The 17,879-nt window shown below is 41.8% G+C and overlaps 1 protein-coding gene across 10 annotated transcripts in view; it reads left to right on the top strand.

Moving 5' to 3' along the window:
- rbm20 (RNA binding motif protein 20) overlaps nt 1-17,297 on the top strand; it is a 73,739-nt gene extending 56,442 nt beyond the window's left edge. For 9 of the 10 annotated variants that reach the window (XM_080760286.1, XM_080760281.1, XM_080760282.1 and 6 more), the window contains 9 exons: nt 7,833-7,979; nt 8,574-8,705; nt 8,913-8,992; nt 9,377-10,124; nt 10,256-10,345; nt 10,704-11,274; nt 11,634-11,741; nt 13,274-13,395; nt 16,200-17,297. In XM_080760286.1, the coding sequence (XP_080616412.1) occupies nt 7,833-7,979; nt 8,574-8,705; nt 8,913-8,992; nt 9,377-10,124; nt 10,256-10,345; nt 10,704-11,274; nt 11,634-11,741; nt 13,274-13,395; nt 16,200-16,268 (2,067 nt within the window). In that variant the 3' untranslated portion in view covers nt 16,269-17,297. The remainder of the gene's footprint in view (nt 1-7,832; nt 7,980-8,573; nt 8,706-8,912; nt 8,993-9,376; nt 10,125-10,255; nt 10,346-10,703; nt 11,275-11,633; nt 11,742-13,273; nt 13,396-16,199) is intronic. The other variant, XM_080760284.1, reaches the window with a different exon arrangement.
- Nucleotides 17,298-17,879: the final 582 nt, after the last annotated feature.

Here is a 17,879-nt window from a genome sequence, read left to right as displayed (position 1 = left end):
TTATATATGTTTAGTATGGGTCCCCAGCATCTAGAAACTGCCGGATGCTAACTTGCAAATGCTTGGAATGGATTCAGCATCATGAAAACCCCCTAGTTTGACATGTCACATGCTACCTAAAGCATGAATATTTTGCCGCTATGGTCACAGATTATGCCAATTATGAAAATGGCCCAACATATGCAAGTTAGCATCCGGCAGTTTCTACACGCTGGGGACCCACACTAAACATTTATAACATAAAACGTTGGTGTACTCAACATGTCCGGGTTCACAATGGGGCTCTATGGGCTGGATACTAGACTAACACAGCGACCTGTCAGCTGCCGGCTAGTCTCACGTAGCCAGACAACTATTCCACTTAATCTCCGAATGCTATATAGAGTCTGGAACTACATCTCCCGAAAGGAAGCTGCCATTTCCGTTCATGGAAATATATTTTAAATTATTATTATTATTTACATTTTATTTTTTTATTTCATTTTCTGCTAAGCAGCAAGCTATATATGCTTGGATGATTTCTATTTATATTAGGGTCAATTTGATAGCTCTTCTCATGATAGCTCTTCCGTTGCTCCTCTGATTGGAAATTGCGAGAGACAACAGTCTTAACGCGAGACTAGCTGCTGGCTACACCAAACATGCATGTACTCTGTACTGTATAGTCTGTACTCTTCTCACACACACAATTTATGAACATAACCACACGCACGCACACACACACACACACACACACACACACACACACACACACACACACACACACACACACACACACACACACACACACACACACACACACACACACACAGCTCCTCTTCCCACATCATCACCTCCTGCAGGGTGGTGATGTGGTGAAGCATCCGTTGGAGATGCTGTGAGAGAGCCATCTGGCCTGACAGGTTCAGTTGCTGCAGATTATTCCCTTATATGAATGTGTCCGTGTGTGTGTGTGTGTGTGTGTGTGTGTGTGTGTGTGTGTGTGTGTGTGTGTGTGTGTGTGTGTGTGTGTGTGTGTGTGTGTGTGTGTGTGCGTGTGCGTGTGGTTATGTTCATAAATCGAACACTTCCAGTCCTTGTTGTTTATGATTGGCGTAGCTGCGTTTGAAGCTGTTGTAAAATGTAACACTGACACTCATGCCACCGATTTACATCAGCAATATGGCTCCGAACAGATTGCTTCAAAATGTCTGATTGACACACAACATTAAATGTTGATTTATAAAAACAACAAAACCACAAGATTTGTCTATAGCAGGGCTTTCTCTTATAGGCTAGTGCAGTTTTCAAGTTTAGTTTGCTTTTGTTGTGATTACCTACGTTAGTTCTCTCTCTGTCTGTCTGTCTCTCTCTCTCTGTCTGTCTGTCTCTTTTTTAACCATGATCATTGAAATGCGGGACATGTGTGGTCAGCCTAGCTTTAACTGAAGGCGTGAAACGTGCAGTCTATTTGTGTTGCAGGGGTCATGTGCAGCAGCATGAGTTCTGACGCGCGCATGTGTGTGTGTGTGTGTGTGTGTGTGTGTTTTTGTGAGTTTGTAGATAGGCCATTTTCACAATGTTTTTCAAAATTATTTTTAAAAAGCCTAATAACATTAGTCATAAGGCATAAGACGGCGCCCTCTGGGTTTTACTGGCGCTCTGTCTAGATTAGGCCTATTCCCAGTTGGATCAAGTTATTTTTAACACTGTTTATAGAGTCTGTCATCCACGGGCAGCATCACAAGTCTGTACCGAAGCCATAGAACATGACTCACTGTTTGCATGTGGGGCTAAACACTCCACTGACCTCTGGCACGTCCTGGCTGGACACATTCAATCTTTATTGTTTATCTTTTGCATTGCTGGTTCAGTGTTTTGGGTTCTGCTTGTGGTTTTGTTGAGCACCTCATCACCTCCCATTATATTTCTCATTAAGAAAATACTCTCACTTCTTCCCTTGAAGATGACAATCCGGCCACCCTCCTCCTGTAATTCCATCATTTGTTCCATTCTTCTCCGCCTTTGATTTTAGCAAATGACCGAGGTTGGTTCTCCTATAGGCGTCCATAATGCATCCAGAGTTTATGATTTACGAGTGCTTTCATCATTGCAATGGGAAACATTTTATAGGCTAAAATACACAGGCTAATGTTAGGCACTATAAACACGCACCTGTCCTAAGCACAGCAGGTGGGACTTTTACAGTTTAGAGAAAAATGTAAGCCGTCAGTTGTGCAGCGATCATGGACACACGCACACACACACACACACACACACACACACACACACACACACACACACACACACACACACACACACGCACGCACATGTGCGCGCAAGACTTGCGTGCTCAAAGACTTGAACTTGAACTTCAAGGGAAATTGCAAGATACGGTAGCACAGATTGGGTTAACACACTGGCTTTGGGCCAGTGTGTTTTGGGCACAAACAGAAATAAACAGTGGATTAGGGCAATAACAGTGGAGACCTAAGGTCCGTGTAAAGAGCCCCAGGTCACCCACGAGAGAGTGTAAGGTTTCAGGTCGCTGTGAGGGAATGGAAAGGCGATCTGAGGGACCAGGGCGCATGTCCTCTGTGTAGGAATGTGGGGAGAAACTGTGACCATCCCTTCATCAACATGGAGCCCAGTTGGAACAAGCAAACAGACAAGCAGACATGTCAGTCAGTAATGCACCCCCAGATAAACAGGAAATACAATTACATCTGAAAAGCATGATCCCATATTCCCATCAACTGTTAAACTACCATAATAGTTTAACCTTTTTTATAAACTTATAAACTTTTTTAAATAAACTATTATAATAGTTTAACGGCTTAAGCCATATATAATTTATATGACGAATAGCAAAAAATACCAGATCTACAAGCTCACAACACATCACGATGTAGATGTGCCAGGTTGTTCATTTAAAGAGACTAGAATGATTATTGACTGAATGACTGTAATGAATTCTCGAATTGATAAACGATACACTAAATGTCGCAAGAGAATAAAACACAATAAACTCTGATGTTTCTTAAATTAGTTGTAAAAACTAAAAACCATCACTATGCAAAGAGTACAGATGTCTGAGTCATGTTATATGGGATGTAACAGGGCTGCGGTGTCATTCTCCAGGTTGTCTGCCTTGAGTCTAATTTATACTCTGTAGCACCATGCGTTATTAGCATGAAGATCAATTGCTTTTGGCAGGCGATGCCGTATAAATTGTGCTTTGTGCAACAGGCTTTAGTGTAACTGTGCTACAATGTTTCCATCTTGCTCATGTAGAACCACAATAACTAATGAAGCAGCCACAAATACAGTGTACGTGCTTTGCATTTACAATTATTGAAACAAGCTGACTTTGATAAATTAAATGAAACAATATGTGGACTTCGGTAGGACATTAACGTTGAAAGGATACCAGTCTAATTTTGAACTATTAGCAGAGATTGTCGTATTATACAATCCAATTACTGTATTACTGCAAGCCATTAAGGTTTTAGCATTGATATCAATACAATCAATACACCTGGAAAGATATTCCTTACTGTGGTGCATTTTAACTCGGCTTAACTTGAAGAGCGAAATGAACAATACAATGAATTACACTAAATTACAAGAATGCTCAGGTATATTTATTATATTCTGTAACATTTATTGAAAATGAATAAAAAGAAACATGATATCTAAAAAACACAATAGCAATAGCTTTGGGGAAATGGTTGAGGTTTACAGTATTTAAAGTTAGTGGCCTATGCTGACCATGGATAGTAACATGTAGGTTTAATAACACTGATTTGGTCCTTACATTTGTCATACAATCCTTTTATGATATTTAGCAAAGGATCATATGACTGAATATATATACCGTATATATTTTAAACTAACTCCAATGCACTTTGTTATTAGAGCCATAGACAGCGTTACTGTCAGTAACTGCAGGAGCCAAAGCTAACCTCCAGTTTGTGGTCAGCAGATGCAGCTACCGTTCATAAGTGGAGCCAATCTACACAGTGATATTGATGCACTGTCAGGCTGTAAAGCCGAGTGTTCCATCGCCGCCGACATTTTACAAGCCAAACAGCAGCAAGTGGAGCTACTGATGGGTGGGGGGGGGATTCTGGTTCTCTCCGATATTCCAAGGACATAAACGGCAATCTATTCCTGGATTTGTTTATTGAGCATAACCTGCATTGACCTTTCTTGTGTACTGGTGGAGCGAAGCACGGTGACATGGAGATCTTAATAGAATTATCACTCTAGAAGCTGTTATGATGTGGTGGGCCGTAAGCCCGTTAAATTGTAACATATGTACCATGCCAGCAATCACGATATCGTGTAGATGATTAGCTGTGGTCTGGTAGCCCAGTAACTCATTCTACACAGAAATCTGCTACTGCGCTACCTGTGAGATGAGAAAGCAGCAAAAGCTCCAGGCAAAAAGTCACATTTGTAACATGAATTGATGGGACATGAATTTGTACAGGTGGAGAGAGAAGGAAGGAGAGAGCTCAGTGACTCATGAGAAGTTTTCCAGAAGTGTACATTTATAGCAGCATAACTAGGGGCTACAGTCCCAGGAATGTCTGTGACAGTCTTATAGTAATAATAAGTAATAATAAGCTTTATCAAAACGGGAACGTTGTTTAGCCTACTGTTGAACGAGAGAGGTTGTCTACCTGCCTGACCATAACTGTGAGAGGACCCTGATAGTGAAGGCTCTGACTCCCATACTGTCGGAGATTCTAGGAACTAGTAGGCATGCAGATTTTACAGTCAGCCAGTACAGAGAAGCCAATTTAGGAGAAATATGATCTCCTAGCTCCTGTCAGCAGATTCTACACAGCAGCATTCTGGATCAGCTGTGGAGTCTTTCGAGACTTGTTGATGCAGCCTGATTATAACCGATTCTTGCAATAATCTAGCCTAGAGGTACGTATCTCTCAAGAATAGATGAGGTGCAGCTGCAAGAAAAACAGGGCGCTTGTTTTTTGCCTGTGGTCTAATCAATGCATAGTTTGCATACTAAACTGGGGGCCCTTGAACGTTTGACCCGTTTGTCACTGACCTAAAGGAAGCATATAATTAGGTGAATAGTATTGTTCCAAGCACAGAACCCAATAGTAATGATTATGTTTCAGTCAAACTCAGCAGGCATATCTATGTCGTACGTGTGTGTACTGTTTAACTAGTGTTGAGACCCCAGTGGTCTCAAATTCCTCACTCCTTTGTTCCGCCTGGCTTTGCCGTTCTTGGCTTCCTTCTGTTTATTCTAATGTTACCATACCTGCTGTGAAGTATTTGGTACAGCTGGGGTTTTTCTCTGAACAAATCCCCTATAATGCCGGTCCAGTCAGTATGACCCACACATGGAGCTGTCTGTCATGTAGAGGTGGTGGGTTGTGGTGCGGTGCTACAGTATGCCCCTGCATGTACAGCACAATACTGTACATGCAGGAGACAATACAATATGGTTTTGTTTTGTTTTTACAGTCGGTATTCTGCTTTATTTAGGTAGGATAGAAGAGAGAAAATAGAAGCCAATCGGGCATAGAGTGAGGGAAGGAAATTAATTCTCCAGCTGGAATTGAACCAGGACATTGCATTTGTTTACATTATCCGGTCATATACTGGTGCAGCCCAACGTTATAGAAATATACATTTCCTCAACACTTATTCTTAATGTTATCGATGTAGAGTTGAATTGATGTATGACATTACACTTTAAGAACATGAAGCAACAACTTTTAGAGGCCCTTGTTTAGATGTACATTTCTGACCGATCTTCTCTGTTTTCTAAAAGTGTGCCGTGCCAATTCCTTTTCCCCTTATGTCCAGTTGGGTCGGGGTGTGAGACCAGAAGTTATTTAAAATAAAATGTTGAATTATGTTTGTAGTAAACACTTCACTGTGCTGGGAGGGATATGATATAAATACACACAAAAGCTATCTGGAACACACAGGCGACAGTGGCTCAGGGGTAGAGAGTGGCAGCATGGAAACTGTGAGGTTCCCAGTTCTATCCCGGGCTCCCCCAGAGTTAGTGTCCAAGTGTCCTTCAAGACACAGAACCCCTAATTGCTCCTGATGTGCAGGTTGGTGCCTTGCATGGTTTCCTCCGCCATTGGTGTATGAATGTGTGTGTGAATGGGTGAATGTAATGCACAATCCATGAAAAGCGCCTCGGATTAAGGCACTATTTAAATGCACCATTTACACACACACACACACACACACACACACACACACACACACACACACACACACACACACACACACACACACACACACACACACACACACACACACACTAGTGAGCATGAGCTCGGGAGTCGGGACACATTCCTAAGAAAGCCTTGTAAGATTCTTCATCTAAACTAGGAACATGAAATGCTGTCACCTCCTATTTTTGATAAGTATACCCTTGTCAACATTACCTAGATGATTTATGGTCCATGCAGCCTGATTCTGTATCAGTCCTGGGAAGCTCCATCAGATGAGCTGTGAAACCTTATTATTGTATCACTGTTAGTGCTAGGATGAGTTGTGTCTTTATTTATGTTTTTTTTTTTAAATATATGGCGATATGCATAATATAGGGATTCGTTTTGGTGAATGTATGTGTTGTTCTTCATATCCATGCATTAAACAGATTTAGCTTTCCTGGTTCCACTGGCTTTAACCCTCCAGAACCCTTCAACTGATTAATATCAATTTGACATTTTCCTGCATGTGCATACAGTATATGTTTGTTTTAGATTTTAGATTCATGATTTCTGATCCATGTCCACTATATGAGTACCATGATGCATTAAGTGCCTTATTCTCTGGGTGATTAGGTGGGTGGGAGCGGCCAGCTTGGGAGAGCTTTCTGTTTTGTTTTGTAACGTATGCATGGATGTATTTGTTGTAACGTTTCTGTCTAAATGTATTGCTCTGTATTTGATGTATGTTGCTGGACCCCCTCGAAAACGAGATGATACATCTCAAGGGGATATCCTTTCTCAATAAAGGTTCATATATACACGGCTTCGCCCCCCTGATGAGGGAAGAGTGTTGATGTCTGCCCCATCTAACCACTTTGCATTCACGAAGGCTGGATGTTATGGATGTCAGACCTCACTCACCTCAGTGCTGCCTCACTGTGGACAGAGAAAGGGATTGGACGGGGGGGGGGGGGGCTTGATGAACAGGTGTCATTTGCACATTTTGTCGAAGGTCAACCAAACAACAGTTGTGTGTGTTGTGGTGAGTCCAGCAGAGACATTTTTGAGTGAAGTGAATGAAAATAAAACGATACATGGGTGAAGTAAATAATGGGGGAAACAATTAGAAATGTAAATGTACTAAAAGAAAAACGGGTATAAATGGAGATCTGAGAGATAAGAACAGCAAATTAACTCATTCGATTTTAGTAATACTATACCATAGTGGATTTCACCTGTTTTTACTCTACCTTAACATTAGAGTTTAACAAACGGACAACTTATTTGTAAATACTCAAAAGCAGGATGATTTGAGGTGTGCAAATGAATACATACACAAAGTACCTCAGTTGGTAAGAGACTCTACTCTCTAGGGCAGATACAGAACTACTACTCCCAAAATCAAAACAATACGACGTACCACAACAGAAATAGAAGCAAAGAGGCGGTCATTCTGAGGGAAGGGAAATACCATTTCACATTGGACATTGGTAGTGTCACACAGACACACTGATATTTAAACAGCCTGGTTTCCAGCAATATCACTGTCTTTCATAGTAATGAAGACTGCCGTTAAATGGCCAAGTTTATAAGTTATGACATTTAACGTGTACTTCTCTGTCATGCGTTTTTCTCCAGCCATTTCCACCCAGGAAATCCGTCCCAGGGCGTGTCGTCCATATCTGCAACCTCCCAGAAGGCAGCTGCACTGAGAATGACGTCATCAACCTGGGACTGCCCTTTGGCAAAGTCACCAATTACATCCTCATGCGTTCTACCCATCAGGTACAATGACGTTTCTTTATATACCATAAGATCCTTGACTTGTTACCATCATCGACTGTATATACATAGCGTGGAACTGTCCGAGGGGCTTATGGGTCATTCATCACACAGTGAGTCCAGCCTACATATTTGACATCACCTCTGACATCTGATGTAATGATATGCGCGTGGTCATAGCAAATAGATCACTTCGCTGCAGTCTGTGATGTCTTTCTCACTGCTCTGATGCACCATTCAATCATCATCGTAACTATGAATGGCACATTCACCCCCTATCATATTCACGATCTGGATCAATGATTTATTATGCAGTAAAATAAGATCTCAAGTGATAATAATTTAAAAGATCTGCATGCATGTAGTCTGACGCGGGCTATGCAAAATATGCATGTAGCAAGAAAGACCATAAAACTGTGGGGAAAGGTTTGTCGTCTGATGCCTAATTTATGTTCATATGGCTGTGTCGAGTTGACCTACAAGTTTTGCAATGTGTCACAGGTGCGACGCGTTGTGAGATTGTAGATCGGCTATTTGCGGCATGCGACACCGTCGTGAGACAAATTATAAAGCTTAAATTGGCTGTTCTCCCGTCAGGCCTTTCTGGAGATGGCATATGTTGAGGCAGCTCAGGCCATGGTTCAATACTACCAGTTGACCCCAGCCACGATTACTGATCAGAAACTTCTCATACGGATGTCCAAGAGATACAAGGAGCTACAACTCAAGGTAAGGTTACTTTATTATTTACAGTATTCTACATTCGTCGTGTTTTGCTTGTGGACTACTGTTCATGCCGTTTACTCTGTTTTGCACTTGCTCTCTCTGAATAAGAGCGTCTGCTAAATGCCTGAGTTGTACACATTCTGTCATTCACCGAAATTGTCATAATGTTGTATCATAATGCAGATTTGTTCTTTATGTATTTTCTATAAGAAACCTGGTAAAGATGTGGAGTCCATCATCCATGATCTCAACACTCAAAGAGAAAGAGATGAGATACAGGCACTTGACCAGTAAGTCTGCTTTTCTGCTGGATTGAAATGCTGCTAGCTGCATTGAAGATGTGTGCTGTTACTTGGGGGACTATAGGCTATGTTTGCACCCTGTCCATCCTTTTGTTATGCCTTCTAACTATCCAAAATTCAGCCCTTCCTTTGTCTATCTGAGATCTTGTCTGGAGAATATCTGTTATACTGTTATATCTAGGGAAGACACTTTGTTACATAGCAAAAGGAGGTCATTGTGATACTAAAAGCCCAATCACAATGGAATATGGATTTCTCTCTAACACTTTGCCTTGTTGAAGTTAATTTCTTTAATGTGTAATTTTGACAGAACTATAAAGACTATTTCTAAGAGAACTCCCTCTAACCTTATGTGATTTCTATTTCCTCCAGGTACCTCCCAGAGAGAGCACGTTCCCGCAGTCCCATCAGTCGTTCGCTAAGCCCTCCGTCCCACAGCCCCAGTTTTACCTCTTGTAGCTCAGCCCATAGCCCCCAGGGGGGGGCGCCTGGCGGCAGGGGCCCTGAGAGAGGCAGTAATGGCTTGGGCCCCCGCCGTGGCTCCTGGGACTGGTCGGCGCACCCGCGGAGGGGTGAGGAGGAACGGGAAAGGGATGAGATGCTGTGGAGGAACGGAGCTAACGTAGACGAGGACCGGCCCAACGGACGGATGGCCGATCGCCGGAAGCCGTACCTCAAGGCATCGGACCGTGCCAGCCCGAGGACTGCGGACGAGAGGGGAAGTGGAGGTGTTGCAGGGGGAGGAGGAGAGAGCATGAGGGGCAACAGAGATGAGAGGGGAAGTGGAGGTGCTGCAGGGGGAGGAGGAGAGAGCATGAGGGGTAACAGAGACCGCTACCCACGGGGAAGCCCTCAAGGCTTCAACTCGTACAGGAACGTGGAGGAGGACTTTTACATGAGACCTCCGTATCAAAGGCATGAAGCCAAGTCGAAGAGGAGGGAGGGAGGGGACTACCACGGCAGGTCCAGGCACTCTGAGTCCGAGGTTTCGGAGGAACAGCTTCAGAGAGCAGCAGAAGACAGGAGACATGGATCACCAGCCAGAGGGAGAAGCCGAAAAACTAACAGGAAGCACACCACCGTGGAGAAACAAGAGAAAGAAAATGTTGCTGAAAATAATGTGAGCTGATACGTAGCAAGTAGAGATTGAACTACTGCATGAATTACACCTTTGTGATATGAAGAAGAGATCGGTACTGTACCTGTATATAATGCAATACTCATAAGTGGTCATGTTGTACATTTTGACAGGATGAGCAGCGAAAAGACAGGTCTGTTTCACCTCAGCGAGGCAGCAAACCAACTGAGACTACAGAATGTGAGAAAAGAAAAGACAGCAAAGTAAGAATTTTAATACAATCATGTCATTTTTTATTCACAGGTTTGGCCTAATATCATACATAAACCATTTCCCCATAAATGAAGGTTTAGCTTTAGCTCCCGTAAGCCTTTTTTAGTCAATGTTGGCTAAACGTCATTAAGCAGTAAATCAAAACAATTCAAAGTAATCCACACTTCTCTGTAAGTGGCTTCTTCAAAAATGTACAAACCATAATATGCTTTGGTAAAATGGTCAGCAATATTGTCAAGTACGCCATGAAAAAAAAAGCACATTCAGTTTTTCTTTACATAATTCAGAATGTAATTGCAGACGACGTGAGGATTGATATTGTAGCTTTGTTCTTATCCGTTCCTCTAGGTGGAGGAGTGGGAAAGTGGAGATGACACCGAAGGAGAGTGCTGGTACCCCAAGAACATGGAGGAGCTTGTCACGGTGGATGAGGTGGGTGAAGAAGACGACTCTATCATCGAGCCAGACCTTCCCGAGCTGGTGGAGGATTCTTCCTGTACCAAAGAGCCCACAGAGGCAGAGGAAGTGGTGGAGGAGGTCGCACCTCCGCCTGAGATCAGCCATTGCACTGAGATACAGGAGTCTCCTGGGGAAAACAAGGAGAATGGTGATGGAATGGAAGAAACGTCGCCGATGGAGAAGGAAGCGGAGGTTGTGCTCGCAGCCAGCCCAGGCAGCCAGACTCTCAGCACAGTGGCTCCAGAACAATTGAGCAAAGATATCAGTGACTTCCCTGATCAGGAATTCAAGGATGTGCTAGAGGAGACATTCTCAGAGGATAAAGCAACCATTAGGGAGCCGTTGCAGGAACCACTGGGAAATCATGTTGTGCCTGAAGGCAGCAAGTCCCAGGACATGGTGGCAGTCACGGAGATAAATAATACAGTTATCCAGCAGAAGGAGGAAACTATTAAAAAAGGTAATTTGCTCACCAAACTATAAAATATCACTTCATTTTCATTTCAGTTATTCATTTATTTAGCAGGGACAATACACATAAACTCACAAACCTGACACCAAAAGACAATTATTATCATGTTGTTTGGTCAGCTGTTTTAGTTTTTGTTTTGTTATGCTTCTCAAATAATTTGTTTATGATTTGGTATTATTTGAATGTGTTTTTCTGTTATTGTCACCTCTGTGTTGTTACATTGTTACCACAGCAACCAATGCAAATTTATGTCTGAAGACACAAATATCACCTGATCACTTTTCCCCCTGAACAAAGCCTATGATTGTAGTAATTGATACACGTATGTATGTCATTTTCATCTACAGGTGTTCCGAACTCCGTAAACAGCCCATATAGCAACCAGATGGAGATTGGGGCACGCTCACCATCTCAAGAGCAAGACAAGGCTGTCAGCGAGCACAGCATCCCTTTAGGTAAGCACAACCTAAACTCTCCAGGTAGTTCTGTCCACCGCAAATAGAAATTCCATTTGGTATTCCTCTGTATGGTATTTCTCTTCAGCTGGGTTTCATTCATAGCCAGGCAGACTATGAATGAAAATGAAAAACATTATTGTTCGTCATTCATAAATAAAGCAACAACAACCTGTTGCATTAACACTCTAATTGACGAGGGACGAGGAAGGGTGAGTGTTGGTATCAGCTGCTGGCCTATTTCAGTGAGCAGGTTGTGAAACGCACCCCTGAGACATGTGTATTTATGTTATCATTAGAACCAGAATGACACAGCCAAGCACGTGGTCAGTGCTAAGACTTCTGGATAGGCCTTTACGCAATGCTGCATGCAGCCACTGTATGCGCTGGCTACAGCACAAACACAATGGATGTGTCTGCCACCAGCTGATGCATACATAGTGCATTTTAGCGCGTGCGTGCACATGTGTAATTGGAGTGTTAGAGACGCCACCTGGGGATTGGACGGTTGCCGGTTCGACCTCCGTGCTCCCTCATGTGGTCATCTGGGCCATCTGAGCAATCATCTGCTGTGTGAATGCAGAAAATGAATTTCCCCTCTCCCAGGGACCATTAAATAGTCCCTGATTATTGCTATCTGATGATTATTGTTTGATGGTATACTATGGTAGATATGAAGGTTGTCCTGTTGTCGTCAATTAGAATCATATTGAGTTGTTGCTAAATGTAATTTGTAACTGTGTAAATGTCAATCTTACAATATAACCAAATGGACCTGTGCTTACATTAGTACACTCAACTTATTTGTATTATTAAAACATTATTTTAACCAGTGGTAATGGCAGTATTATGTTATCTGTTGTGTTCGTGCATGCATGTGTGTCCCCGTCCGTGTCCGTCCGTGTGTGTGTGTGTGTGTGTGTGTGTGTGTGTAGTATGGTGTAATCTAACATTGCTGTCTAGTGTCAAGAATAAATGACTGAAATGCAGTCTTGGTGTGTGCGACCCATTACCGTTAATTATATGATATGATTTGAACAGGCAACGCACCTTAAGTCAGAGCGCGGTGGTCACATGAAGAGTTATACTCTGGGTGCCTCCCATAGAGTTATAAAGGATAGAGAGCGGACAGGGAGTGACAGCCCCGCCCCCCCGCTATTCATTTTAAAAGTTGCTCAGTGGCGTTTTGAAGCACCTGGAAGAACACTTATGTGGCCCGAAAGAATGCTTCTGCATTTGGACACCCACATTTGGTGTCCAAATGCGGAAGTGCTAACGAGCGCTCAATGTTAAACCCCAGCAGCGCTGGTTTTTCCTCGTGCTATATGCACAGTCCAGCTTTGACCAGTAGGCTCGGCGGCTTTAACGTTGGCCAGCCGTTCTGGGGGCTTGGTGCCTCCTCAGCAGCCATGTCAGTGAGCCCTCTAGTCTACAGGACTAGCCAGCATTATGCAATGCATTCCATGCAGTGACTGATGAAATCATTGAATCATATCGTTCTACCCTGATCTTCTGTGACTTTCTCCCAATAGGAGTGGAGTTTATCGTGCCTCGGACAGGCTTCTACTGTAAGCTGTGTGGACTCTTCTATACCAGCGAGGAAACAGCAAAGACTGCACACTGCCGCAGTACTGTCCACTACAGGAACCTACAGGTATTGAGAGAGAGAGAGAGAGAGAGAGAGAGAGAGAGAGAGAGAGAGAGAGAGAGAGAGAGAGAGAGAGAGTGTGTGTGTACTTGTATTACTTTGCACATGGGGACAAGGTCTCAAGAATAGGCAAAGGTGACTTAGGGGCAAATTGTTTTGGTGACCTTGAGGCTATTTTCATAGCTAAGAAAGATATAGAGATTTTATCTTAAAATAAATTTATCTTAGTTATAATTCTTAAAATATTTAGGTTGAGGTCACAGTTAGGAGATTAGCTTCATCGTTAGGTTTAGGATCAGTAGTTAGGATTCTGGTTGGGTTTAGGGTCAGGGGTTATGACTGGGTTTAGTGTTAAAAATGCCAAAATAAATGGTAACATTTGCATTTAAAATTTGCTTTCTATTCCAACATGGATAATACAAATGTGTGTTTGTGCGTGAGTGCATGTGTAACATTGTGTATAGTATACGCTTACTGAATGCGAAAAGAATGATCTGATGGCGTGTAGAAGTCTAATACATCTTTGATAAAGTGTGATAAAGAGTGATAAAGTGTGATGTATGTCGATCTTCAGCGGGACAAATTATGTGTGACTAAGAGATTACTCACCACCCATGCTCCAGGCAGTGGAAATATCATCTGCCTGTACATTAATCTGAAGACACAGCACAACCTTTAGCCTTTCTGGGGGGGGGGTCTGTATAACTGATGGCCGTCACGTGATCCACGGCAGCCACTTTGAAGGCAGTACATTTGAACCCAGCCCCGGGTTCGAACCTGGAAGACGCTGCTCACCACTGCCATGTGGCTGGCTGCAAAACAAAATTCACCAGCTCACAACGTTATAGATCTGCCTTTTCTTTTATCTATTAAAATATTTACCTATATAATGTCAGGCCCAGAATAGGGATGTCAGCATGGAAGTGGTCATTAATATGCATTCTCCTAACTAATCCACCACCCAGGCTGTTGATTTTGCCCGAATTTACACAAATTAACGCCGTCATGCATGCTTTGTCATTTCGCATTTTTTAGATTAGTTATTTTTCTTTTGGGAATACATTCAAATTAATGAGCTCACAGACAGATGGACACATGCGCAACTTCACTCACACACACACACACACACACACACACACATGCGCGCACACACGCACACACACACACACACGCCCGCGCACACGCACGCACGCACGCACGCAAACACGCACACATTTGAAAATGTATTGAGTTTCTCATTAGTGGCCATTCAGCACCCAGCACTGTGGCCTCTCCCGTGTCCCCCTTCCATCAGCACAGCTGAGGCTGGCTCGAAGAGTAGAGATTCCCTAACATTTGATGGATTACATTCCAAAACAGCAAAAATGTCTAAAACAGTTGTGCTGTCTGTCAAAGGCCGTGTGTATGAGCTGCATGTATTTTAATGTGCGTGTTCCTGAATGGCCTTCCGTGTATGTGTATTGGTGTGTACCTAGTTTAATACTATTTTAAGTCTTGGTTTAAACTTCTGATTAACCGAAGTGACCTTACAGTGAATGTATCTAGGTTTTGTTCTCCATCTTTCCCAATGGTTAGATTTTATTTATTTCGTTTAGCTAACTTATTTATCATGTTTTATATTTAGCAGTCAGTACCTTGCAGGAATCGATAAAAAATTGGCTATTTAACAACATAAGCGTACCTATTCCAGGCATGTCATAATATGCGAACATTCTGTTAAAATAGGTGAACATTTGGCGAAGTTGCAACGTGTTGTGAGTTTGTAGATGGTTATTTTCGGTGAAGAGATTTGGTGTAGAAGGGGAGAAAAGGAGCGCAGACATCTGGGAGAGCCCAGCCAATGAAGTATAGGACTGAAGTCTTGGTGATGATTCATGATTCATCTTCTAGAGTATTTATTGCTTCTTGCAACTCATCCTACAGCACTGACCTTTCAACAGCTTTCTTTCTTGCTTGCTGATCTGGGCCTTCTGGCGGGGGACATTAGCTTGCAGATCATTTATTTTAGGCAAGCTCCACTGTCTTGCAGTGGAGTAGGCTATAAGTTGAGCTTTATGCAGTCTTTGGCCTGCACACCTTCGCAAAACAGACTGATGTATGCTTGTTGTATATACAAAGGGTGTGATACATCTTGCCCCAATGCATTTCCAATGGGAGTCACATGGTTTTACACAACATTTGTGTTGTATGACTATGAGGGGGAGGGGGGCAGTCGAAAACACAGCCGAAAGCCATACAACAGCTTGTAGTCCAAAATGTTGTATCAAACCATGTGACTTCCATTGGAAATGCATGACACTTACATCTTGCTAACATCTAGCATGCATCTAGCATCATCATGGTGAGCTTGTAGATCTGCTTGTAGATCTGCTATTTTCAAACGTTTTTTGAAATGAGACATTCTGCATAATGAGTACTTCTGGTACTTTTGGTACTTTAAGTACATTTTGATGCCAATACTTTTGTACTTTTACTCAAGTACATTTTTACTTATGAGTACTTTTTCCACCACTGCCACCACATAGGCTCTAATAATGCCTATCAGCGAATCCCCGATTTGATTGGCTGCATGATTGTCACTCCCCTACTTTCCTATTTCCTGTCTCTCTCCTCAGAATATAGGGTAGAAAAGCCAAAATAAATAAAAAATAAAATATGTCTTTAGTTGTCGTTTGTCATGTTCATACTCCATCAATACACTCATCTTAAACAGTAGGGCATAATCTAATACATTAGTTGAAACGAGTTGCTAAAAGGATATTTGTGTTTGAGACGTTAGATATTAATTAATTTGTTTCGTTTCTTCACAGAAATACCTGTGTCAGCTGGCAGAGGAAAGTCTCCTTGGCTCACTGACGGAACCGGCATCTTCAGAATGACATCTGGCCTCTCGTCGTCACTATAGCTGACATCGGAATACAATAAGATATGTGTTCTTACCAGCCACCAGGAAAAAGCTAGAATTACTTAAATGTCATCATAGCATCATGTTATTGCGGACTACATAGGTCAAGTTCTTTTTAGGCAAATGACTGGATACATTTTGTACATAATGGTGTATTGTATAGTAACTAAGCTTTCAGCATTTAAACTTAAAATGTTACAATTGCCCATGTTTAATTTAATATACCACCCGTTGTATTATACTGAGCAACATCAAAGTTTATCAGTTTATGTTGAATGTTTATTGCTCTTATAATCATTTTTCTCTCAATCAGAGAGTAGTTGTCAAAGTAAATAATGATTTTATATGGACCATTAAGTCCACTTAATAAAATATTTTGCAGGGGTCATATATTGATACAATTATTTTCAGATACAGAAATGACTTGAAACGTGAACCAAATAAGTGGTTTACTCAGTTGAAAATACTGAGACAATTCTCAGGTTTGTTGCATTTTCTCGAACAGATTTGAATGTATCGTTCACTATAACTTATTTTACAGACAAATTGTGACTTTGGACTTCTTTCTTGTGCGTGTTTGTGCCTTGGTCCAATTTGTGATTTGAAATGTAAATCACTGCAATCAACAACTGAATGAACTATTAGCAACTGCGCATCGATCTGTCAAACATAAACTGTTGTTTTCATATTTCCTGTTTCATTCTGTTTCAATTCAGGAGACAATCCCAGTCATGCTCAAGGTTATGTATAATGCCTTAACTGTTCAGAATCTTGAACTGGACCATGTGTTTAATTTATTGGAGTTTAATGAACAATGTTTCTGTCTGATGAGACTGCACACAGAGACTGTTCCAACGGGGTGAACAAATCATCCTTTGTTTTATACACTGTGAATACAGATGAACTGATCGTAGTTCATCAAAGATGGTGTTAATTTGTCTCATGGACTTTTCATATATATTTTTTTCTGATGCAGAAACTTGAATAAACATGTCAAAGAATAGCGCTGGCTCAATGTCTCTCGTATTATACACATTCCTTCCATTGGTGAAATGTTGAATTCTGTTATTTTGCCGTACAAAACATATTCTAATAAAAAATAGGGAATCCTTGTGTAATATTTAATGCTGGAACGTAAATGTAAGCAAGTTACATTTACTTGAGTTAGACACTTTACTAGATTAGTCTACTACAGTGTTCAGTACAAATACTGGATTTCATTACAGTACTGTACTGTACCGTACTATATTAGATTAGTAAAGTAATTGACTGCATAACGGTGTACAGAAAAGCTTCGCTGTACTGTACTTGACTGTTTTGGATATTTTACATTCCAGAGTGCCATTATTTCCTGATGAATTTTAAGAAATGGAACTTGAACACAGAGGGGAATAAAAGGATGCCTAACTGTACAACACAATTCAATAGAGGCTACCTTGTATTTTAAACTGGCAAAATTATATCACAGTATTTTATTATTTCTGCTGGTGGTGATTATATATTTATATTCTACTGTTAACCGTCCAGTTAAGTATATGGATGTTTGAGGGCCAAGATGCCAAGACTGTTGTACTCGAGTCAAATT

This window comes from Protomyctophum bolini (genome assembly GCF_963924005.1).
Source record: "Protomyctophum bolini genome assembly, chromosome: 3".
NCBI lineage: Eukaryota > Metazoa > Chordata > Actinopteri > Myctophiformes > Myctophidae > Protomyctophum > Protomyctophum bolini.
Note: the sequence above shows the minus strand (reverse complement) of the source record. Positions and strands in the feature narration are given on the sequence as shown.